General features: G+C 50.9%; 1 protein-coding gene across 2 annotated transcripts; it reads left to right on the top strand.

Annotated features, from left to right (window-relative positions):
- Window positions 1-843: 843 nt before the first annotated feature.
- Window positions 844-23,072, top strand: MERTK (MER proto-oncogene, tyrosine kinase). 2 transcript variants are annotated; one of them, XM_072332063.1, is made up of 19 exons: window positions 844-1,071; window positions 4,334-4,706; window positions 4,956-5,056; window positions 5,243-5,416; window positions 7,203-7,289; window positions 8,071-8,186; window positions 12,872-13,055; window positions 13,366-13,517; window positions 16,388-16,538; window positions 17,156-17,309; window positions 18,665-18,750; window positions 18,856-18,951; window positions 19,245-19,325; window positions 19,964-20,056; window positions 20,133-20,251; window positions 20,667-20,776; window positions 21,125-21,284; window positions 21,664-21,800; window positions 22,530-23,072. In XM_072332063.1, the coding sequence occupies exons 1-19, from the start codon at window positions 993-995 to the stop codon at window positions 22,984-22,986; spliced, it is 2,910 nt and encodes a 969-aa protein (XP_072188164.1). In that variant the 5' UTR covers window positions 844-992; the 3' UTR covers window positions 22,987-23,072. The 2 variants fall into 2 exon arrangements, with proteins under 2 accessions (XP_072188164.1, XP_072188163.1); XM_072332062.1 differs by having other exon boundaries at window positions 16,385-16,538.
- The last annotated feature ends 42 nt before the right edge of the window (window positions 23,073-23,114 follow it).

The raw sequence follows: 23,114 nt of genomic DNA, 5'->3' as shown, positions 1-23,114 counted from the left end.
TCCAGAGAGGAAAGAGAGGTCTAAATGCCTGTTCCCTAGCCTTTGGGTGATGGTGGGTGCCTGTTGAACACACTCAAAAGCTGGAGCTGCACAGAAGGCAGGCATCCTTAGGCACAGCAGGAGATGCCAAACCTTCCTGCAGCAGCTTCAGTATGTTTTGCTTCTCCCCTTTACGCCGGGCCTCCAATGACACGCGCCTTCCGTAGCTGCTGATCACTTCAAGATGTCAGGAGCTGCTCTGGAGTACAAGAGGCGGCGACAGGGGAATTCAATCCCTGTCACCAGGGCCTGGGAATGCGCAGTGAATAAGCAGCTTTGCAAGTCAAAGCAGTCTGGAAGTGATTTATTCTTTTGTTTGTTTGTTTGTTTTCTGTTTTCCCACTAAATTTCAGACATTTTTTTTTTTCTTCCCAACAGAAAAAAAAAGAAAAGAAAAAGAAAAAGATTTCAGACTGGATTTCATATGGTTCCTTTCCTTCTAACAGCCTGAGAAAGGCACGGCCCATCCCAGCTTCCACCAGGACTTACGCACAAGGAGAAATAAGTTTTGCTTTATCTCTTTGCTGCAAATCCGCTCCCACGGGCTGCTGAGCCGTACCAAGTGCCATCAGCGGAGCTCTGCACGGCTTTGGGAGGACCGCAGGCAACTGCTGGAAAGTTACACTTCTGGGAGCGTTAGGCACGGGGAGCAGAAAGCAGAGAAACACAACGGAGGTCAGGGAGGCCGCCCGTTCCCAAAGCCCAGCCCCTAGTGCTGGGTTGGTTTCAAAGCCCTGTTTGTGTTGGGGCACGCGTGTGTCCCCTCGTCACCGCGCTGACCACCCCGCAGACCTCCTCGTTACGCTTCACCTCGTCCCTCGGGGTATCGCAGCCCGGTGTTGTCCCCGCCCCGTGCCGAGGCGGGAGGCGTGCCGTGCCGTGCCGTGCCGTGCCGTGCCGCCGCGAGCCGTGCGGGACTGCGGAGCGGGGCCGGTGTTCGGTGAGGCGCCGGGATGGGCGGCGGGCGCTGCGCGCTGCTCTGCGCACTGCTCTGCGCGCTGCCTCCTCCGCGCTGCGGGGCTGCTGAGTTCGGTGAGTCCGGGCCGGGAAAAGCCGGGACTGCGGGAATGGGTTGCGGGAAGCGGCATCTCCGTCGGCCCTCCCGGTGGGCGGCGGGACCCCGCTCTATTTGCAGGGAGGAAAGAGATTTAGCGTCCTGGATTTGCTAATGGAACGTGCCCCGAGTAGCTCTGGCCGAGATGGCTGCGTGGCCGTGCCGCTCAAAACTGCTGAGTTCGTGGCACCGGCACGCAGTTTGTGGAGCTTGGTTACCTGGAAAAAGCAATGCAAAGAGCCAGACGTGGTCTAGGGGCTTAAAAGCAAAGAGTGGCTGCCCCACACGAGCCGTTGAGGGTCCGTGGTCCATCCCGGGGGGGGAGGGGGCGGATGGTGGTGGGGTCGGTGGGAAGATATACTTACTCAGATGGGATGGCAGTCAGATCGGTTTGCTTTGGGCAAAAGCAAAACTGTGAGAGTTCACAGCGTGGGCTGTAGCTGGGGGAGCCTGCAGTACCGCAAACCCACCGCTGCTGTCGGGTTCAAACTGCGGTCCTGGAATGTGTCACACAAAAAGTGTGTGAAGCCCAGGGTGTCTTTAAAAAGCCAGGTGTGGCCCCAGGGCACAGTCATCTTGGATAGCTTTGGAGGGCAGGATGGATACAGCAGGCCCAAGAGGTGCTCCCTATCCTTCCTCGGATCATGCTCTGTGCTGCACGACTGTGAGGATTCACTTCAACAGGTGCCCAAGCAGAAAGCAGTTGTCGGCAGGTGCATTCTTTCTGCTAATACAGGAGTACAGTCATAAGGCATATGGGGGCAGACCTGTGCATTTTCTAATACTTTCTTTTACAGGGATTGCAGTAGGACAACTTACTGACTCCTTCACAGGGCGTGCAACTCCTCATTTCTTGTTTTCATCTGTAGTAAACCATCATGCCCCTTTCAGAAGGCAGACTTTCTGCCTAGGCTCCCTTGTCCAGGCTAGTAGTAGAGGAGGCACGCTGAGCATTGTCACTGCTCTGTCACCTACTTGCTTGCTTATCCTGGCCCTGGGGTCTGAGCTTTGCTAGTGCTGGAATTTTGCTGCCAGTCCAGGTATGTTGAGTGAACAGCATCATGCTTGCACGTGGAGTTTCTTCCATGCCAGCTTATGCTGCTGCAGGGCAGTGGGCACCCTGTGAGTATCTGGTGGATGCATGCCCCCTCCCAGCTCTGGGGGTCTGGCTTTTGGGGCCAGCTTGAGTAAGCAGCTCTGACCACGGGTGAGTCCTTGGGGACAGTCACACCCCAAACAGCTGGAGATGGAGGGGTGCTCAAAAGGGAGCTCTTCATTCAACAAATTCCTGTTGTCAGCATGAGTCAAAGAGGAAAATATTTCATTCCTGGGCCAGCAAATACCTCTTTCCACTTCATCAGTGCAGAAATTGAGGCTGAGATTCCCTTTGCTTTCTGAAGTTTGCCTTGAAGGGGAACACAAAGGGAGAGCTGGTGATGGCCAGAAACTGAGCTGGCCCTGTGGGGACCCTGCGAGCTGTCCCAGTGCCACCAGGCAGGCTGCACCAAGCGCTGCAGTGGGGCAGGATCATGGCTGCTCCCATCAGCCACTAGCCTTCATTCAGCCATCCTGCTGGGGTCAGTCCTGTCAGGAAGGGAATGCCTCCAACCCGGCTAACCTTTGCCTGGAGAAGGGGAGGAGTTCTCTGTGTTGCTCTCTTGTTTGTTTGCTTTATCCTGGTCTTTTTAGGGGTTATCTGGCCACTGCAAAGTCACTCACCTGGCTGCTGTGAGTAAATCGGGGAGGCTGCATTTAGCTGCAGTCACATGGACTTTGTTTGTGTTGCGATGGTGGAGATTAGGAAGCGTGTTTGAAAAGCTTAAGTTCTTTTTCTTTTCTTTCTTTTTATTTTTTCCCCTGAAAGGGAAACCCATTGTTTTGTGTGTCAGCCAGAAAGCCTTTCTCTTCCCTCCCCCCCCCCGCCCCGTCCAGCTTCAAAACTCCTCTTGAGTTCCTGTCTAGAAGCACCATTTCTCAGGGGTTAAAAATAGCGAGCAACTTAGCAAAGGAGTACATCCAGCCTCAAAATTAGGCTGTGTTTCTTGGCTCTGTGCACTGAACGCCAGGCTCATGCTCCATTTCTTACGATACTAATGACGTATCTTTAAAAACCTGGAGTTGTTTGATGTTTCAGGACTCAGACCTGCCCCAAAACAAACGCAGCTGAACTCGAGTTGAGCAAAAAGGTCATGTTTTCTGCCCACAGCATTGCTTTTGCTGTTTTGTTTTTAACCCCGCAAATAGCTTTTTTTGGGAGAGGGAAATTAATGGAGGTGAAACTCCTGTCTGGCACAGTGCCCTCACTTGCAGCAAGGGAGATTTACTGATCTGCTCAGGATTTCTGGTGTGCCTCCAGAAGCTCAGAAATGAAAGCACCTATTTGCAGGGTATTCTCCAGATCGTCTCTCTTCAGAATATATGCTTTTGTTTTGGGGGAATGGCTGTCCATGGAGCTGTTCCTCATTTTGTCTGTGGCTGTGCGGAATGCTCGAGGAGGGAGGCGGAGGACACAGCTCAATGACTCTGTGTCTTAAGTGGCATGTAGGTGGGGGAATGAAGGCCACAGAGAGAGCTGGCAAAGTGTCTTCTGTTGGGAAAATGTCTGCAGAAGGGTAGTGTGGTGGGAGAACGAGGCTGCATAGCAGGCAGCTCCTACACGCTGTCTGAAGGCATGTCTCCATCAGCGCAGTTATTTCTCCCCCAGCAGATGGGTGAGGGCAGCTCCCAGCAGCAGCAGCCTGACTGGCTCAGCCTGCCTTTTCCAGAGAGGCAGCCACAAAGCTGGGTGGTTTTGTACCCCAGAGCACTGTGCTTGCCCTGTGCTGCCCATCCCCTGCTACCCAGCTCACCCCACACTGGGGACAGAGTGGCTTCAGGAGCAGAAAGCCTAAAACCAGCAAATCCTCTATGGGGACTTCCTCCCAGCTGGAAACGCCCGAGATGAGGCCCCTGAAAGGGGTTTTCTGAGTCCCAAATTCCTCCTGCCCGATTCCAGTCCCCTGAGGCGTGATCCAGCACAAACAGCTCCCGCCTCTCCCCTGCCACGAGAAAAGCAGTCTGGAACTTTCTGGGTTGCTTAAAGGTGCTTTTGGAGGTGATGCTTGTACCTGTTCAGTCCTGGGACAGCCCTAGGCTCCCTGTTTCCTCCCTGAAGCTCCTACAAGAGGTGTCTCGGAGGCTTTGAATCTTTTGGGAAAGTTTCTGGGTCACAAATGACAAACCTGAGGTCTCCTCTTGCAGGTGATGCTGGTGTACATGGAGGACTGAGGTCCTTCTCTGTGGGAGCCCCGCTGGCAAGGCCCCTGTGGGCAAGGCACCACCGCCCCAAACGAGGCCTCACCAGTAGCCACTGGCCTCCCCAGGGCACAAAGCCTTCTACCACCTCCCTGAGACAGCTGAAATTTAACCCCACAGTGGGACACATTGTGATAAATGAGCTTAAGGATGTCACATTTAACTGCTCCATCAAAGTACCTCAGCTGCTGCTTCGGCCAGACTCCCCTGGCATTTCTCTGTGGAAGGATGGCAGGGAGCTGCACACGCTGGACCGTATTGCCACCAGCCACTTTGAGATCCCTGATGAGGAGGAGGTAGCCATGACCTCCACATTCAGGTAACCAGTGCTGTCCTTCTGCGGGAGGGATGTCCCCAGCATGGCCCCTGGGGAGGGATGGCTGCCATGCAGCTGGCAGGGGTGGGCTCCCTAACCCTCAAAGGCAGGGTTTGCACACACAACATCTGTTAACTGTGGGTTCTGGGCTTACTGATGCTGATTTCAACCCACCTCCCACCTACCTGTGTCCTGTGTGCAGGGCAGCTCTCCCCATTACAGTGCCCACAACCTCCTCCTTCTCTCTTGTAGCATCCAGGCTGCTCAGCGCTCGGATAACGGCTCCTACGTCTGCAAACTCAACATCTCTGGCATTGAGATTGCATCTGATCCCATCTTGGTACAGCTGGAAGGTGAGCTGGGGACGGGCAAGGCCAGAGATACCTGACAAGCTGCCATGTCTGCCACAAACAGGGAGGCCTGGATGGGAAGGGACTGGTTGGCAAAGCCAAGCCTGAGTGAGACAGTGTGGGGCTGTTGTTGAAGCCATGCTGCTGAGCTCTCTGAATCTTTTGTTTCTCTGCTTTGCATCTGTGTAGGGCTCCCACACTTCATTCAACAGCCTGAGAAACTGAATGTCACCAAGAACAGCCCCTTCAACCTCACATGCCAAGCTGTGGGCCCACCAGAGCCTGTGGAAATCTACTGGTTTCGTAACAATGTCCAACTCAATGTGAAACCCTACATCTCCCCATCAGTTCTGACTGTGCCAGGTGAGCCCAGAGGGAATTATTCCAGGGGAAGCAGACGTGAGCATTTCTACTTCTGGGTATCTTGGCTGCCCACAAGGCTTCTCTCAGACACCTCTTAAGGACCAACAAACCTGAATTTAGATTTCAGCCCTGCAGTGCACATGAGATGTGCTCCTGGGAGTAACCCCACTGCTGTGGGTAACCTGTTCGCCTCCAGCACGCTGCTGCTTTTGTGGGCTGATCCCCTCTGGTCTCTGGAGGACCTCTGCTCAACATCTCCCTGCCAACTTGGTGAAGCATAGGGAGAAAAGTTCTCTGTGATACCAAACCCAATGTAGTTATGCTGTAGAGACAAAAGAAAGGAAGGATTACTTGATTTGCTCACTGAAAGGACACCACTAGCTAATCAACAGCCAAGCTATAACTGACCTGTCTTGGCATCCAAAGGCAGACTTTAAAAGGCAGTGAAAGCCGGAAGAAGTGACTCATTCCTCTTGGAATGAATCTGGTTGTCCCATGTTCGGTTGGGATTTTTTTTGGACAATTCCCTCTGGGTCCAGAAGCCCTGTCACACTGCCACAGGTGCCACTTGGTAAGTCCAGGACACTGCAGCAAGTCCTTCACATTGCAGTAGCTGACAGGCATTTCACTAAAATCAGAAAGGCATTTCATTAAAATCATTCCCGGTAAGAATGGTTTTAAGCTTCCAAGTAACAGGCTTTAGATACAGCGTTATATGCTGATGCTGCCAGATTTGGTGTCCTAATGTCCTCTATTCATCTGTGGGCTTGGGTTAGTTAGGTTCATTCTACTTGTACAACTACAAGAGGCTGTTTTCCTTCCGCTAGAGAGGAAAAGGCTGTAAAAGCAAGGTTTGGACAGTACCCAAGCAGCAATGGGACGTGTTGATACAATAGAACAGGCTGGTACATCATTCCCTGTCCTCATTTCCATCTAGGGATGGCCACACACCCCCCTTTTTGCAGCCAACCTCCCAACCAACTGCTGCACATCCAGGTAGATGAGCTGCCAAGGCAGACAACTCTTTTCAGTGCACTTTCATGCAGATCTCTGCAGTCTGCCGAGCTGAATTAAAGATGCTGAGAACACTGCACACAGCTGGAACCACTCTGGGAAGGCAGCAAGCGATGCACTCCCAGGCACCTGTGCCACCATGTGTACAGCAGTGATGGTTCAGCACCTGTCTCAGACAAACATCCTTTGCAAATGTCCTTTGCATGAGACAAAAGTCCTGAGTGCAGTTGCTTGCTGGATCAAATCACACAGGCCATGTTAACACGCAGAGGAAACCGGCAGCACTCTGCACTTGGGTATTTCCAGCAGACCCCAAAAGAAGTTCATTATCAGCTGGGAGATTTGAGCAGTCTTTGGAAAGTAGTCATCTGATTCAGTTCATGGTGGTGGGCTCTTCTGCTTTCTGTCTTTCCCTTTTTGAACACAAAACAAGTGCTTACTCAAGAGGTTGTGCAATGATGCTGTAGAAGCGCACAGTCCTGTCCTGTGCACTGGTGCTGGCTGCATGCACGTGGCTCATGGTGTGGAAGGTGGTGAGAAGGTCTACATGGGTCACCCTCGGCCGACCAGCTGCCAGCCAGAAGGGCAAAAAGCAGTGGAAAAGAAGAGGTCTTTCGTGTTGCTGGAAAAAAATAAAGTGACATTAAAACAAAGGAAGCCACAATCTTTCTTTTTTTTTTTTTCTTTTTGAGAGCAACAGGTGGAGAGTTGGTTTGATTTGGGCATTTTGTAGAGGTACGGCAAAAAGGTCCTTGTTTTTTTTCCCCTGTAGGTCTCAATGAAACAGCACTGTTCAGCTGTGAGGCTCACAACAGCAAAGGGCTGACTGCTTCCAACCCCGGGCAGGTCAACGTGAAAGGTAAGTGGGACCATGGTGTTATCTTTACCTGTTGAGTACATTTGTCCGTCAGGAGCTGCTCCACACGTCCCAGCACTACATACACTAGCTGAAGGTGGTGTTTTTAGGATTTGCACATTTATTTTTCCCTGTTTGAAAATGATACTTAAAATCAAGCAGGTTGCAGGTACTAGCACAGTCACCCGGTGCTGTTTGGTCATTCAAGGCAAGCCTAGCCCCAGCGTTGCAGCCATGGGAGGAAACACCAAAAAGCACATTTGAAAGCAGAACTGTCAGACCCAGAGTAGGTTTCGGAAGGGCTGTATCACTCTTTTCCTTCCTTCACAACCAGGGTAGCACTCACAGTTTTCCATAGGAAATTGTGTTAATTCTCAACGTTCCTATTGGGAACCACTCCGGTAATGCAAGGTGTTCCCCAAAACATGTCATTGCCTCTAAGCAATGCAGAGCATTGTTTCGGCTCATACAGAGTATTATCAAAACAAAGTTTTTCTACTTCCCTGCCAGTGGTCTAAAATATCTACAATGCACCGATACAGGATACTGCTGCAGCTCTAACAAGGACAGTTCCTGGGCTTCTTGCACAGTTAAACTGAGCCCCAGGAGCTGCCTGGGGGAAGCCAGCCAGGCCATGTGTGTGCTAAGGCATAAACCTACTGAGCTTGTACCAGGCATGTGGGCTGTTGTGCCCCAACCAGTACAGTCTGCCTGCCCTGAACTAGGCAGAGCTTTCCATAGCCCCCCAGCACAAGAGCTGACTGTGCTTGGCTTTGCCTTACAGGAATACCATCTGCGCCAAAAACCGTGCATGTCCTGAAGAGAATGGCCCACAGCATTGTGATCGCCTGGGTGCCAGGCTTTGATTCATTCTCTGCCTTGAACAGCTGCAGTGTGCAGGTAAGTGGTTGCCCCTGCTTCTACAACCTGGATGCCATGCTATTGGTTTTGGCAAATGGACTTTCCTAGTAGCTTTGAAAGGGGAAGCATGAAGTCAAGAAGTCAAAGCTGGGTAGTAGAGTCCTCAGGTGCTGGTAACCTAGGCAGCTGGAGCACCACTGTGGTGGACAAGAGGCTTCAAAAGGAGCTGTGGTGGGCCTGGTGTGATCTGCTCACAGAGTGTGGCTTTGCTCTGCCTGCTGCCAGGAGAAAGTTCACTGAAAGGCTTCCTGCAGAGAAGTTGAATGGGAGAAGGGTGGTACTGGGTGCCACCACCCAGACAGCTGTTTGGGTGGGCAGAGGGAACAGGATGCAAATGCTGGTCCTCAAGTTGTGAGTCATGAGGGGAGTAAGTCATCTCATCTCACTTGAAATACATAGAACAGACAACTGAGGGGGGAAACGGGAACCTCTAAATTGAGATCTAGGTCTCTCAGTTGGGACAGTCAAGTTGCCAGGTCTCTTCATAGAGAGATGGTCTCTTCATAGAGAGATGCCCAGAGAGATACTCTTTAGGAGGCTTCCTACATCCTGAATTGCTATTAGCACGTGCTTGTCCCTGCTTTTATCTTCTGATCAAACACTTCCCAGATGTGGCCTTCTCACCAGAGTTTGGAGATGGAGGCTTCTCTCAGCTCTCCATTCCTGACACCTTGTGAGTACTGGGAAAGAGCTGAGGGTTGTCAGTCTCCTGGACAAGCTAGTGAAGCTTCATGGATTCATGAAGCCCTGCAAATAGTTTCCGCCTGCTGTCTGTCTTTCAAGCCCATTGCTTGCTCTCTTCTGGATGTATTTTTTGTAATGGTTAATCTGTCACCTGGTTCAGGCAGTACATCGTCTGTTCTGCCACTGTCAGGAGAAATTCTACGCAGACTGAATTCAGCATATTGTGGCATCCAAAACTTCCGCATTTACAAACCCTCTGTTCTCATTAACCTTCGTGTCAGAGCAGTCCTTAGGCTCTTACACTGAAGGTCCTATCTCTCTCTCAGCGTTAAAAATTACATGGCTTTAAGTAGACTGTATGAACTCTCACTGGTAGGAAGTGAAAATGCTCGGAAGGCTGAGTGGCAGTGGTGACAGCAGAGCTCCAGCTTTCAGCTTGCTCCAGTGCCCTCCGGTAACCCTCAGACAGCTCCCACGAATCAGCGCTGTGTTTGCGCCCTTGGCCAGGCAAAAGGCTGTGCAGTGCAAGGAGCCAGAGGACAGACTGTTTCCTCCCTTTTCCTTTCAGCCTATTTCTATGTGACATCTCCTCTGACCTCTCAGGAGACAAAGGATGTTGGAAGGCAGGTAAAAGTGAAAGGAGTTACCAAGGGGAAAGGTACCTGAGCTAATATTAGCGCTGTGTCCATCGCTGCATTCCTACTGGAGCTCAGGAAGTGGGGTGGAGAGCCAAGGAATTTCCTATGACTTCATGTTCATGGTCCGTCAGTAGGAAATAGCCTTTCAAATTGGAAAACAAGACATGATTTCTGGCAAAAACACAGCCATGACTAAGCCTTTTTTCTCCTGTCTCCTTTGATAATCCTCATGCTTGGGTAGCATGGCCCATCAACCACGTAGATCTTTTTTGTGCATTCTGGTGCTTAAAGCAGGAGTTGTTCTTATCATATCTGCCAAGTTCAAGCTGTTACAGTTTGTAAAAAGCATGTTTTAAAGAAAAAACACCTTAATCTGATAGACTCTTTCTGGAAGACATGTTTGGGCTGTCTTCTGAGTTATCCACGTTGCTCATGCCAGTGTCTCATTCTTCCCCTCTTCTGCCCACCATCCCAGTGAGGCTGCTCTTGTGGGGCTCACTGTGTCCTGAGAACTTTGCTGACGTGTGGAAAGCAAAACAGAAGAGGCGATGTTGAGCAAGCGTGTGGCTCTCATGCCTGATCAGAGCAGAAGCTCCGTGTCCCAGCCCTGCATCTGGGGTCAGATCAGCCAGTTAGTGCACCAGCTGCAGTGGAAACAGGTCCTGGAATATGATGAGATGCTTTTCCCCAATGTGAGCAGTCATTCCAGTCCTTTAGGGAGTTTTTTTAGCCCTGATACACTGGAAAAATTGTTTATCTTTGTGCAAAAATCATGACTTGTTTTTAATACATTGAATTCATCCATTCTGCTAAATGATCATAGAATCACAGAATGGCTTGGGTTGAAAGGAACCCAAAAGGCCACCCAGTCCCAACCCCTGTCCCATACTATCTTAGGCTCCCCAGGGTGCCATCCAACCTGGCTTTAGGCACCTCCAGGGATTGGGCACCCATAGCTCTCTGGGCAACCTTCTCTGTATAATGATGGAGTGTAATGAGGTCTGTGATCGGTCCTTCTAGAGGGTTCATGAGAGGGAAGACTGTGCTAATGCAGTGAGGTCCCTGAGGGAAGAGAGCCTCTGGCACTTTCCCAAGGCACAGATTGGATCTAGACCTTTATCTGTAATACTTGTGGCTGCCCAGTTCCCCATCACTTTCACTGATGCCCCTCTGGGGCTGTTCACACTCTTGTCTCCCACAATGTCTGATAAGTTCACAGAATCACAGAATTATAGGGGTTGGAAGGGACCTCTAGAGATCATCGAGTCCAACCCCTCTGCCAAAGCAGGCTCCCTACACCACGTCACACAGGTAGGTGTCCAGGCGGGTCTTGAATATCTCCAGAGAAGGAGACTCCACCACCTCCCTGGGCAGCCTGTTCCAGTGCTCTGTCACCCTCACTGTAAAGAAGTTCTTGCGCACATTCGTGTGGAACTTCCTATGCTGAAGTTTCAGCCCATTTCCCCTACTCCTGTCCCCATGCACTACCAAAAAGAGACCAGCCTCGCCACTATGGCTCCCACACTTCAGGTATTTATAAACCTGGATCAAGTCCCCTCTCAGCTTTCTTTTCTCAAGGCTAAACAGACCCAGTGCACTTAGTCTCTCCTCATAGGGGAGATGCTCCAGGCCCTTCACCGTCTTTGTGGCCCTCTGCTGGACTCTTTCCAAGAGATCTCTGTCTTTTTTGTACTGGGGAGTCCAGAACTGGACACAGTATTCCAGATGAGGCCTCACCAGGGCAGAGTAGAGGGGGAGGATCACCTCCCTCGACCTGCTGGCCACGCTCTTTTTAATGCACCCCAGAATGCCATTGGCCTTTTTGGCTACAAGGGCACACTGCAGGCTCATGGCCAACCTGTCGTCCACCAGGACACCCAGGTCCCTCTCAGCAGAGCTCCTCTCCAGCAGGTCTTCCCCCAGCCTGTACTGGTGCATGCAATTATTTCTACCTAGGTGCAAGACTCTGCACTTGCTTTTGTTAAACCTCATCCAATTTCTTACTGCCCAGCTCTCCAGCCTGTCCAGGTCTCGCTGAATGGCAGCACAGCCTTCAGGTGTGTCAGCCAATCCTCCCAGCTTCGTGTCATCAGCAAACTTGCTGAGGGTGGTCACTATCCCCTCATCAAGGTCGTTGATGAAGATGTTGAACAAGACCAGACCCAGCACAGACCCCTGGGGGATGCTGCTAGTCACAGGCCTCCAGCCAGACACCGCACCGCCAACGACAACCCTCTGCACTCTGCCAGTCAGCCAATTCTCCATCCACTTCACCGTCCACTCATCTATCCCATACTTCCTCAACTTTGTTATAAGGATGTCATGGGGGACTGTATCAAAAGCCTTACTGAAATCAAGGTAGACTACATCTACCGCTCTCCCCCCATCCACCCAGCTTGTGACATCTTCATAAAAGGCCACCAGGTTGGTCGAGCACGACCTCCCCTTGGTGAACCCATGCTGAGTACTCCTGATAACCTCCTTTTCTCCCAGTTGTCTGGAGATGGCATCCAGCACAAGCTGCTCCATCACCTTCCCTGGGACAGAGGTGAGGCTGACTGGCCTATAATTACCTGGATCTTCCTTCTTGCCCTTTTTGAAGACCAGAGTGACATTGGCCATCCTCCAGTCTTCAGGCACCTCCCCAGTTCTCCAAGACCTCTGAAAAATTACAGAGAGCGGCTTAGCAATGACCTCCACCAGCTCTCTCAGCACCCGCGGGTGCACCCCATCAGGTCCCATGGATTTATGGACCTTAATGTTTCCTAAGCACTCACGGACCACCTCCTCCCTGACTAAAGAGAAATCTCACATTCCCCAGGTTCTCTCATTAACATCCAGGGTCTGGGATTCCTGAGGGAGACCCCTTTCACTAAAGACAGAAGCAAAGAAGGCATTCAGTATTTCCGCCTTCTCAGCATCCCCCGTTACCAGAACAAGTTCTGTGAATGCTGAATGAAAACAGACTTCGTTTTGTTTGTTTGAAACTTGCTGCCTGGTAATTCCATTGGGTGCTCCTTTTGCTTCCAGTTGCAAGAAATAGCAAAGCATCCATCCCTCCCTCTGCTTTCCACACTTTCACACATCTCTGCCATGCCAAGCTGCGGCTCTTTCTTCTCCCCATGCATTTGAGACCCAGCGCTGGGTTCTGAGAATGGCCTGCTTTCTGCTCGGTAGGGATGAAGCAGCATCTAAGAACGAGGCCCTGGTGTTGTTTTGATGGAGGACAGAAAGGGGGGCAGGACTCTGGATCCTGTTTACAGATGTAAAATCCTGCTGTGCCTCTCAGCCTGCAGGTTATTGCTGACTAATCCCTGTTTCTGGACTGATTTTTCCATTAAGGTCAAGGAAGCCATTCCACGAAGCAATGTCTCACTTCTGCTCTTTAACACATCGGTGCCTCCCCACGTGTATCACATCCAGCAGCTGTGGCCCATGGCAGACTATAACATTAGTGTTTCCTGCAAGAATGAAGTCGGTTGGTCAGCATTTAGCCCCTGGATAACAGCCAGTACCACGGAAGGAGGTAGGAAATGAGTTGCTAGTGCTGAGAAGGGTTTCCCTGGTTAAGGCATACTGCTATGCTTTGTGCAAGACTGCCTGGATGAGATCCTGGTCCAGAGAGATGGCTGTTAAGGGTCGGGATATCTTGATTCTCTATTGGAGAAGGGAAATGTATCCAGATGTGATCACCTGCTGGAAATATTAAAGGCTATTGGAAATAGTGGATGCTGTCTGGTTGAGCTACAGCTTGTTTTCAGCCCACCTGCCACCTCCCTCAGGGATGCACAGATCTACCTGCCTCCCCTCACCTTATTTCTCTTTGACTTTTGTAGCTCCAACTACCCAGCCGCTGAATGTCACAGTGTCACTCAATGAATCCAGCTCCTTCCTGGAAATCCGATGGGTGAAGCCACCCCTTGAGAGGACAAATGGGGAGCTGCATGGATATCACATCTGGCACACGTGGCAGGACTCCAAGGGGCTGGTAAGTCACGAGGGGACTGGGGAAGAGTTCAAGCATAGACAACCCACAGCACTGAGTTCTTAAGCTCAAGGAGCACATTAGGGCAGGGGACCTGTCCACAGCATATGAAGTCATTTGGCACAGCCTTGCTTGCCTTCTCCAGGCTTTGGGACATCTTAGGGACTGGGCAAAGAAGCATTAAAGATGGAGGACGGGATCCAATCCAAGCTCTGCTTGTGGCCAGGGAGCCTTTGGATAATTGCATGGATGTATCCAGCCATCCCCTCTGCTCTGTGGTTTGGTCTTCCTCTGTCCCAGGCCAAAAGCACAGAGAGGCACTGACAACTTAAATTCTGTGTGGAAAAAGTGACTCATGGTCTTTTTTTGTAAGATGCTGCATTTTCTGTTCTCCTTTTGTGCTTCTGAAAAAGAGCACGTATAGATCCAGACTGAATGAAGTCAAGGAAACAATATTATGGTCTTGTGACCAGCATGGAAAAAAAAGAAATGCTGACACATTTGTTATCTCTTAAGCAGTAAGTAAAAAACAAGCTGTGCCCTTTAGCTCTAGAGAAGCTTATTATTATTATTATTTTTAATAAAATTCCCAAGTTAAATTCTTTGGCAGTGAAATTTCTGCTCAGGACCCCGTTCCATTACTGTTCTCATTCATGAGAGCATGGGGTTTTTAGCCCCACTAGTGGGGAGTGAGTTCAGATGGGAAGTAGGAATCTCTGCTAGGCAGTTATCTTCCAGAGGACCTTGGCTTTGCAGATCAAAAGGTGCAGTCCTTCTCATTGCTACTTTGTTTTATCACCCTATGGGCTTTCTGAAAGGTGAAAATGCCTGTGAAGATGCCCAGAGGCAGCGAGCCAAGGGCAGGGGTGAGCACTCCTTATCCTAAGGGCTGTTGCAGAATTCAGAGGCATGGGGATGGTGGTAGGCTGTGCCACGTCCCCTCACAGAGCATCCTTGGGCTGGCTGTGGAGCTGCTTGCAGTCTGTCTGCTGGAGCTGACTGGACAGACAGACCAAAGCACAGGATCAATGCACTCGTTGCCATTTGCCAAAAATAAGTGGAAAAGCTTTTGTTTTCCAGACATAAAGCCTCTGAATTTTGGCTCTGGAGAGGCTGGATATTAAATGCTAGATATCCCCTGCTTCTTTTCTCTCTCCTATGCTAATGGCCCCATGGAGCACAAGTGCTGTGAAGAATCCTGCCCTTCTCATGTCAGACTTCCCCCCAAATAACAATCAGCTTGAAAGTCCTGGCACCAGAACTGCGGTGGGACTGTGGATTTCTGTGTCAGCAGGGCCACCTGCAGGCCTCTTTTTCTCCACAATCAGTTTAAAACACAGCTTTTAAAACTTCAAAAAGTTCTGGCTTTATTTTTAAACCAGCGATTCTTGTTGGACCCAAAACTGCAGGAGCTGAGACAGGAAGGAATTCCTCAGCTACCACAAGACTCATAAAAATCATTACATTTGGCAATTCCATCCTGACTGAAAGGCTGTCTGCTTTGAAAATGCTCTCATACTCTCCACGAGCTGTTTGATATCCGTTCTGCCCTGTCCTCAAGTGACACAGCAGGGCTGTGGGAGATGCTAAAGCATCCCAGTGCAGTTTTATGTTGGAGGTGGGAAAATGACCTCGTGTGCATTTCCGCTGATGGATGCCATGAAAGCAAAGTGGTTGGAAAAGAGACGTTTCTCAGGGCAGTGCCTTCTGCTAGTGCTTGTGGAGCTCTGCCTAGTGCTTGTGTGTGTTTCACATCAATTCTGGTGGCCTTTTTGTGAACAGAAATCAGTTCTGATTTCCTCATCGCCCACCCCTGCTGCCATTTTTGCTTGGCCATGTAAAGTTGAGCAGCAGCACAGAGCCAGGCTGTGGCTCTTCCAGCAACCAGACAGATGTTTTGCACATCATAGGGCAGTTGCTTTGCAGCTGGCAGTCTGCGAGGAGCAGCAGCAGGCACTTTCTCAGCTGCTTGGTTGAGTCACAAGGAGATCAGGAAACAACAGGGAATTTGCAACAAAAGAAGATCACTTGTGCTTTTATCAAGGAAAAAAAGACCTGTGCCATGAAACACATTGACATCTCTAATGTCACTGGGCAAGGAAACACACTTTTAAAGCTGGAAATATGATTAGCTTGACATAAAATCAGAATATATCAGCCCTAAGGCTTAGTTTCTGTGGCCAGGCAATGGAAGGATGAAGCTGAGAGCATTGCAACAGAAGGCCATCAGGGCAGTGCCATGTGAGGGAGTGGTGGTAGCTCAGGGGCTCATGGGACTGCCTGGCACAAGGCTCACAGAGCTTGAGTGGCACCGTGGGGCCATGGCCATCTGCCAGGCACAGAACAGAGCCCGTGCTGTCCCTGGGTGCGTCAGATCCCCGCGCCACGTGGGACAGAGCTGCAGCATCGTAGTGGCCCTTGTGCCAGCTCCTGGCAGTCAGGGACGCAGCCTCAGGCAGTGTTACTCACACTGGAGAACACCTTCATGGCCATGAAATGGGGCTGATGACTGTAGAAGTGAGACAGCTGAAAGGAGAAAGGTGTTTCAGACCCTGGTGTGTGCAGTGCCTTTCCTCCTCCCTTGCAGGATGGCTTTCTTTTCTGGCTCTGTCCTGCTGATAAGCAAAGTTGATAAGCAAAGAGCAATAGAGGCATGAGACTGAAACAGAAAACAATGCTCAGCTCCTTTTCAGATCCCATCCAGTCCTCTCAGGGCTATTATTCTCCATAAATAGCTTGTTGTTCCTTCTGTATTTCCTCTGGGCTTCCAGAAGCAAAGCCATGCAATAGTATAATGAACTCAGCAAACCTCTGGTTTTCGCTGTTGCTGTCAGCCCCATCCCATGCCTGTCTTCTCCTCTTGTCTCCAGCAGAACATCTCCTCGGAAGCCCAGCCTAATGCCACCATGGCCATCCTGCCTGTGGTGGCCACCAATGCCACATGCTCGGTGCGTGTGGCTGCTGTCACCAAAGGCGGTGTGGGGCCCTTCAGCAGCCCGGTGGAGGTCTTTGTTCCTGCCAGTGGTAAGGAGATTCCTATCTCTGTGGGTGGGAGATGCTGTGGAAGCACACAGTGTATGCTTTCCCTGACTGGAGGTTTGCACAGATCTGGTCAGAGTTCCCTGCTGCCATCACACTATCAATGCCAGATGCTGTCCGTGTTGTCCAGGCTATCTGGATGCAGCACCAGGAAATTCATAGAATCCTTAAGGTTGGAAAAGACCTCTAAGATCATCTAGACCAACCACCAAGCCACCCCCACTGTGCCCACTGACATGTCCCTCAGTGCCACAACCCTACAGTTCTTGAGCACCTCCATGGATGGTGACCCCACCATTCCCTGGGCAGCTGTGCCACTGCCTTACCACTCTTAGGCAGAAGGAATTGTTCCTAACAGCCAGCCTGAACCTCCCCTGGCACAACGTGAGGCCATCCCCTCTCATCCCATGGCTGTTCCCTGGGAGCAGAGACTGACCCCACCTCACACAGCCTCCTTTCAGGTCATTGCAGAGAGCCATGAGGTCTCCCCCGAGCCTCCTCTTCTCCACACTGGTCTGGGGTTGGCTTCAGCCACTGGCAGATCCTACCCTGCTCTCCACAGGCTGTCTTTCACCAGCACTGCTAACATGATGTTTCCTTAGGGTTAATAACCTCAGCTCCCTCTTCAACACCATCATCTGGGAACACAGACTCCTTTATAGTAGCACTGGGCTTTGTCTGTGGTACGGTTGCCGTCGGGCTGATCCTCTGCTTGTCTGTGGTCATCCAGAAAAGATGCATGGAAACAAAGTATGGGTAAGCCAGAGGGAGAGCAGCTGATGGTGGTGCTCTGTGCTGGGCAGGTGGCAGGCATGGGGGCAAGGCCAAGCAGGGGAGGACCACTCTGGATCCAGGGAGAAGGCTTCTGCCTCTTGCAGCATTGTCATTTCCCATTTTTATGCCATTGAGAGGCACAGGGGAACTGAGTGTGATTTTACCACAGTGACAGTACTTCCCCTTCCTTCCTTAGCTCAGCAGTGCACCTTTTACTTAATTATTCCTATTTTTAAAGGGAAGTAAACTTGGGCAACTCAGTATGGGAGGTGGCCTTGGCATTTCGACTCAGTAGAAAGAGAACAAAAATGTATGATATCCTGTGGCCTGGAGAAACCATTCCTGCCTCATCACTCACCAAGCCTGTCTTGGTCCAATGTCTGAGTGCAACAGCAGTGTTGGCAGGGCAGAGATCACTGGACCACACTTAGTGATGTTTTTAGTAGCATGGGCAAAGGGCTGTTATCTACTACAACAAGCCAGCGCTGCACACTCACCCTTGTGACTTTCTGAGTGGCATTTAATTGCCCTGTCCTATTATTTGTGCTAAATAATTGTGGCGTTATCGGCTTTCCTTATAAGTGGTATCATCTGGATGTCCGCTGCAGGATGGAAAAATGATATAATCGACTCCTTTGGAAATACATCACTTCAGTAAGGGAGTTAATTGAGCTGGTAGTGAATGACGTCTGCTTTGATCTCCCATGGCATCACCTCAATCCCAGTCTGAAAAATGATTGTCTGTAAGAATCTCTTTTCTAACTGCTGTAACATGATGGGAATCTCCGTGTCCTTGCAGTTTTTGTTTCCCTGAGCTGGCTCTCTGAACGGCCCTGCTCCAGAAAGGTAGCACAGCATCTCCTAGCAGCATGCCCACCGTTATTTTGGGGCTGTGGTGTATACCTCCTATGACTTATTTTTGGCTAAGGGATTGTGGTGACTAAAGGAGCTACGTGCTAATGTGAAGCATTGACACGCTCAAGCTGCATATCGTGCAGAGGAGGTTGCTGTAGGAAGTGGTAGATCTGGGTAGTATTGCTACCAGCCCAGACTGCTGTAAGACTAGGAAATGAGTATCCCATTTCCTCCCCAGAATACCTCTGTGACTCACTCCTTTGTAGATCAGCCTTGTTTATCAAGTAGATGTTTTGATGGGATATTGTAGGCAATGGCAGTGATCCAGTGAGAGGGAAATGAAAAGGATCAGAGCAAACGTGCATTTCCTCCTTTGCTGCTGATCTCATGGGTAGCTCCGTGGTTGCCCGTGCCTGCAGCTGTGGTTCTCTGAGCAGAGGGAAAACAGCTGAAGTGACCTCGCACACTTTCTATCCCACCAGGAATGCCTTCAGCAGAAATGATTCAGAGCTGGTGGTGAACTACACGGCCAAGAAGTCCTACTGCCGGAGAGCCATCGAACTGACATGTGAGTGTTCTTTTCATCCCTCTGCAAGGAGGTGACTGGATAGCAATAGGGCAAGCCCTGGGCCTGACTCTTCCAGTTCTTCACTCCTCTTCCCCTCTCCTGCAGTGGGTAGCCTTGGTGTCAGCAGCGAGCTCCAGCAGAAGCTGCAGGACGTTGTCATTGACAGAAGTGCCCTCAGCCTGGGGAAGGTCTTGGGAGAGGGTGAGTGATGGTGCTGTGGTGCTGGTGGTGGGTACGTGGCTGGACTGATGGGGCAGGGACTGCTGTTGATGTTCATATCATTGCCTGGCCCCAGGATGGCAGAGTGTCAGGCTGCGAATTTGGATCCCTAAATTCATGTCTTTGTCCTGCCATGAGGACTCAAGCAAACTCCTCTGCCTGTTAGAGGCAAGGTCTTTGTCTTAGAGCATTTCAGATCTTTGAGAAGACAGTGATGTCTCAACAGGCAGCGTGTGAGGTGTGAGTAAAGCGGTTGCTTCTTTCCCATGGTGCAGGGGAGTTCGGGTCAGTGATGGAGGGGCGTCTCAGCCAGCCAGAAGGTACCCCACAGAAGGTGGCTGTCAAGACCATGAAGTGTAAGTAAACCTGTCCTTGCAGAACCTGATGCTGTTTGGCACAGTGGTTACTGGTGCTCCTGACACCCCTCTCTGGGGCTATAGCCTGGAACTGTTCTGTAGGGATGCTGGCCTCTGCTGCTGCTCCTGGTCCTGGTCCTAGCCAGAGAGACACAGCTGTGGCAGGAGATCTGCTGAGCAGATGCTGGGCAGTAGAAGGGAAAGCTTGGTGGGATATGGGGAAAGGTGTTTGGGTTGTCTCATGCCCATTTCCAAATGGTGGTCAAAGCCCTGCTGGGAAGGGCACTCTTCTTACAGCCAGTTTTTCTTGAGGAACTGGGAAATGAGAGGACTTGTCTCTGGCTAGATAACAGACCCCAAGCTTTTGGGGGATGCTCATATCTAATCCTTCTTTGTGCCGTGGCATCTGTCCACCCTGGCCCAGTGCTTTCTGCATTAGTGGTGTGGGGCTGTTCCCTGCTTCCATGTGCTGTGTAACCCAATGCTGGTGCAAACCTCTGGTGTGATGTCTCTGTCATATTGGTGGTCCCTTACCCTTTGCCCACACAGGAACTCTGCTGTGAAGATATGTGGCAACAGTGATTAAAGTGTTAAAGCTCTCAAGGTCTTAAATTTCCTGTTTTCCCTTTGCTTTCCAGTGGATAACTTCTCCCATAGAGAGATAGAAGAGTTCCTCAGTGAAGCAGCATGCATGAAGGACTTTGACCACCCAAATGTCATCAAGCTCCTAGGTATGGGGTCCCCAGGTTGGGCTGGGAGTGAAACCGTGCTCAGGTCCCACATGTGAGCTGTGTCTGTGTGTTCCAGGTGTGTGCATCGAGCTGAGCTCTCAGCAGATCCCCAAGCCCATGGTGGTTCTCCCCTTCATGAAATATGGTGACCTGCATAGCTTCCTGCTTCGCTCCCGGCTGGAGATGGCCCCCCAGGTAACGAAGACAGGTAGCAAAGGGGCCTGCAAAGAGCAAGGGGTGACCATGGCTCTTTTAGGGACACTGGCAAAACCTGCTTTTGGTTTTGGAGAACTACAGGAGAACTTGCTGTAGTCCTGCCACCTGCTTTGTTGGGTGGTGGCAGTGTGGGATCTGGCTCCACAGAAGCCTGTGGGATTCTTGCCTTCCTGATGTCTGGTTCACCAGACTGCCCCAGCATCTGCTGCTCCTTCAGGTTTCTGATTCAATGAATCTCATGGTCTGATGCTGTCACCCACGGTGGCCACTGCTGTGGGCTCCTTGTGCTCTCTGAGACTAACAGAATGGCTGTCCAGGGAGCTGCCCTGAGCTGGGTCCAGTCAGACCAAACATGCTTCCCAAAGCACTTCTGACCCACATCCTCCCTCCTCAGTTCGTGCCCCTGCAGACGCTGCTGAAGTTCATGGTGGATATTGCCCTGGGGATGGAGTACCTGAGCAGTCGGCAGTTTCTCCACAGGGATTTGGCAGCTCGGAACTGCATGTGAGTTTGCTTTCCTTCTGTTTTGGGCTGGCTAGGTGAAAACTAGTGGAAGTCCCTTGGCTTTATAGTGCTAGGAATTAGCATACAGAGTGGGCTTCCTTAAGCGAAACCTCCCTTGGAGTCTCCTGGAGAGATGTAGCAAGGAGACCAATCTCAGGACTAGAGTCCAGAATTTGGCATGTCAAACTTCTCTTGCTTATCATTTTTAGAGCTCTATAAAGAAGAGGCAGTCATATACAGTGTTTCAAGGGCCAGCCTGATGGAGGCACGATCACCGGTCATTATGCATCTGTCAGGAAAGCAGACTTTGCTTCCCCGGGGCTCTCTGATTCTGTTTGTACCTGGCAGGTTACGGGATGACATGACGGTGTGTGTGGCAGACTTTGGGTTGTCCAAGAAGATCTACAGCGGTGATTACTACCGACAGGGCCGAATAGCAAAAATGCCAGTGAAGTGGATTGCAATAGAGTCCCTGGCTGACCGTGTCTACACCACCAAGAGCGATGTGGTAGGTACACACGGCTGGGCAGCCTGAAAGCAGGAGCCAAGAGCTAGAAAGCGATCCCTGAGTCGAGCCCTCCACAGCTGTGGCACGTTGTACTTGTTGTACCTCGCAAGTGCAAAAGCCAGACGGACTGTCGGTAACGGGCCGTGCTGACCTTTCATTGCCTGCCCAGCATCCTGGAATAAGTTTATTGAGTGGGTTGCTTGCCTGTTGTACGGCGTGTCTTATCGTTTCCAATTCTGGGGAAGGCAGGACTGAAGATACAACTATTAGCATTGTGCGAGAGCCCAGTGGATGCTAGGAAGTGACCTTTCCCCATGAAAAGACTCATTCATTCCTCCTGGAAATGTCCTTGCAGCACGCTTTCCCTTTGTTATCACAGTGGGCATTTGGTGTTACCATGTGGGAGATAGCGACCAGAGGGATGACTCCGTACCCAGGGGTGCAGAACCACGAGATTTATGAGTATCTATTCCACGGGCAGCGGCTCAAAAAGCCCGAGAACTGCTTAGATGAACTGTGAGTATTACACCACTGCATCCAGGCTGCAAAAAGCCTCCCATGTCCCCACTCCAAATGTCCCGAGACACTGGATTCAAATAGAAATGTCAAGGACAGAACCTTTTTTTTCCTTGTAGGGTTGACAGGCAGGAACACACAAGCAGGTTGGCTCTGAGGAGACAGCTGGTCAGAATAATGGTGTGGGCCAAATTTGAAGTGAGCGTGTCTCATAAAGAAAAAGAGCTCAAAACCTTTAATCTCCTGAGTTTTAATAAGAGCAGAGTATGACCCAGGAATGGAAAAAAACAAACAAACAACATCTTCTTAACTCCAGGCAAAGCGTCACACAGCAACCTCCAAAAACATCCCCAAAGAAAGCCATGTGTTGGTGGGGTTCACACCAAAGGCTGATTGATGATGGGTTGCCTGCAGCAGGTGGTACCAGAGGTCACCTTGCTGGGTCCTGAAGAGGTGGCAGCAGTGCCCTCTGCAGTTTGTGGTGAAGGAGTCAAAGTCTTTGTTGTTATTTCATTTTTAAGACTGTTTTGCCCTGAGGGTCTTGCCTGGAGGTGCTGTGCTCCTTTCTCAACAAAGCAGTTAAAATAGGGGAGTGGGTTTTGCTTTGTTTTAATGCAAAGTGACTCAGGACTCCTCCAGTTCCCAAGCAGGGAATAAAACCACATTGTACATCCCAAAGCCACTCAGCAACATTCTGCACAACAGCTGCATTCCTCTCCTCATTCCCAGGTACGATATCATGTCCTCCTGCTGGAGGGCTGAGCCTGCTGACCGACCCACATTCTCTCAGCTGAAAGTTCATCTGGAGAAGCTTTTGGAAAGCCTTCCTGCCCTGAGGGGGGCAGAGGACATCATCTACGTCAACACCAGCCTGCCAGAGGAGAGCCCCAGTTCCACCCAGGATTCGGGCTTCCCCCACGCGGACTCTGACTTGGACCCTGGGGACATTGCTGAGCCCTGCTGCTCCGACGCGAAGGCAGCGCTGGTGGCAGTGGATATCCACGATGGGGGCTTGAGGTACGTCCTTGAGAGTGAGAGCAGCCCCACAGAGGAGCCTTACGTCCCACTGCTGCCCCACGAGGGCCCAGCGTGGACCGAGGCCAGCACCTTGCCTGTTGGCAGCTCGCTTGCAGCTCAGCTGCCATGTGCTGATGGCTGCTTGGAGGACTCCGAAGTGCTGCTGTGAACGGAGCCTGCGCAAAGCAGGGTGTGAATTGGGACAGAGAGATTTTATTTTAATAAACAGTCTTATTTCTTCTTGCATTATTTACATATGGGAGTCTGGGCCCTTACCTGATGGAGACCATGAGGTGC

Source organism: Excalfactoria chinensis, chromosome 3 (genome assembly GCF_039878825.1).
Source record: "Excalfactoria chinensis isolate bCotChi1 chromosome 3, bCotChi1.hap2, whole genome shotgun sequence".
Classification (NCBI taxonomy): domain Eukaryota; kingdom Metazoa; phylum Chordata; class Aves; order Galliformes; family Phasianidae; genus Excalfactoria; species Excalfactoria chinensis.
This window is presented reverse-complemented; position numbering and strand designations above follow the sequence as displayed.

Excerpts from the sequence above, each read along its gene's own strand:
- MERTK (XM_072332062.1), top strand. The coding sequence starts at position 993 with ATGGGCGGCGGGCGCTGCGCGCTGCTCTGCGCACTGCTCTGCGCGCTG. Across the intron at positions 7,290-8,070 it reads CGGGCAGGTCAACGTGAAAG|GAATACCATCTGCGCCAAAA; the intron begins GTAAGTGGGACC and ends TTTGCCTTACAG. Across the intron at positions 17,310-18,664 it reads TGCATGGAAACAAAGTATGG|GAATGCCTTCAGCAGAAATG; the intron begins GTAAGCCAGAGG and ends CTATCCCACCAG.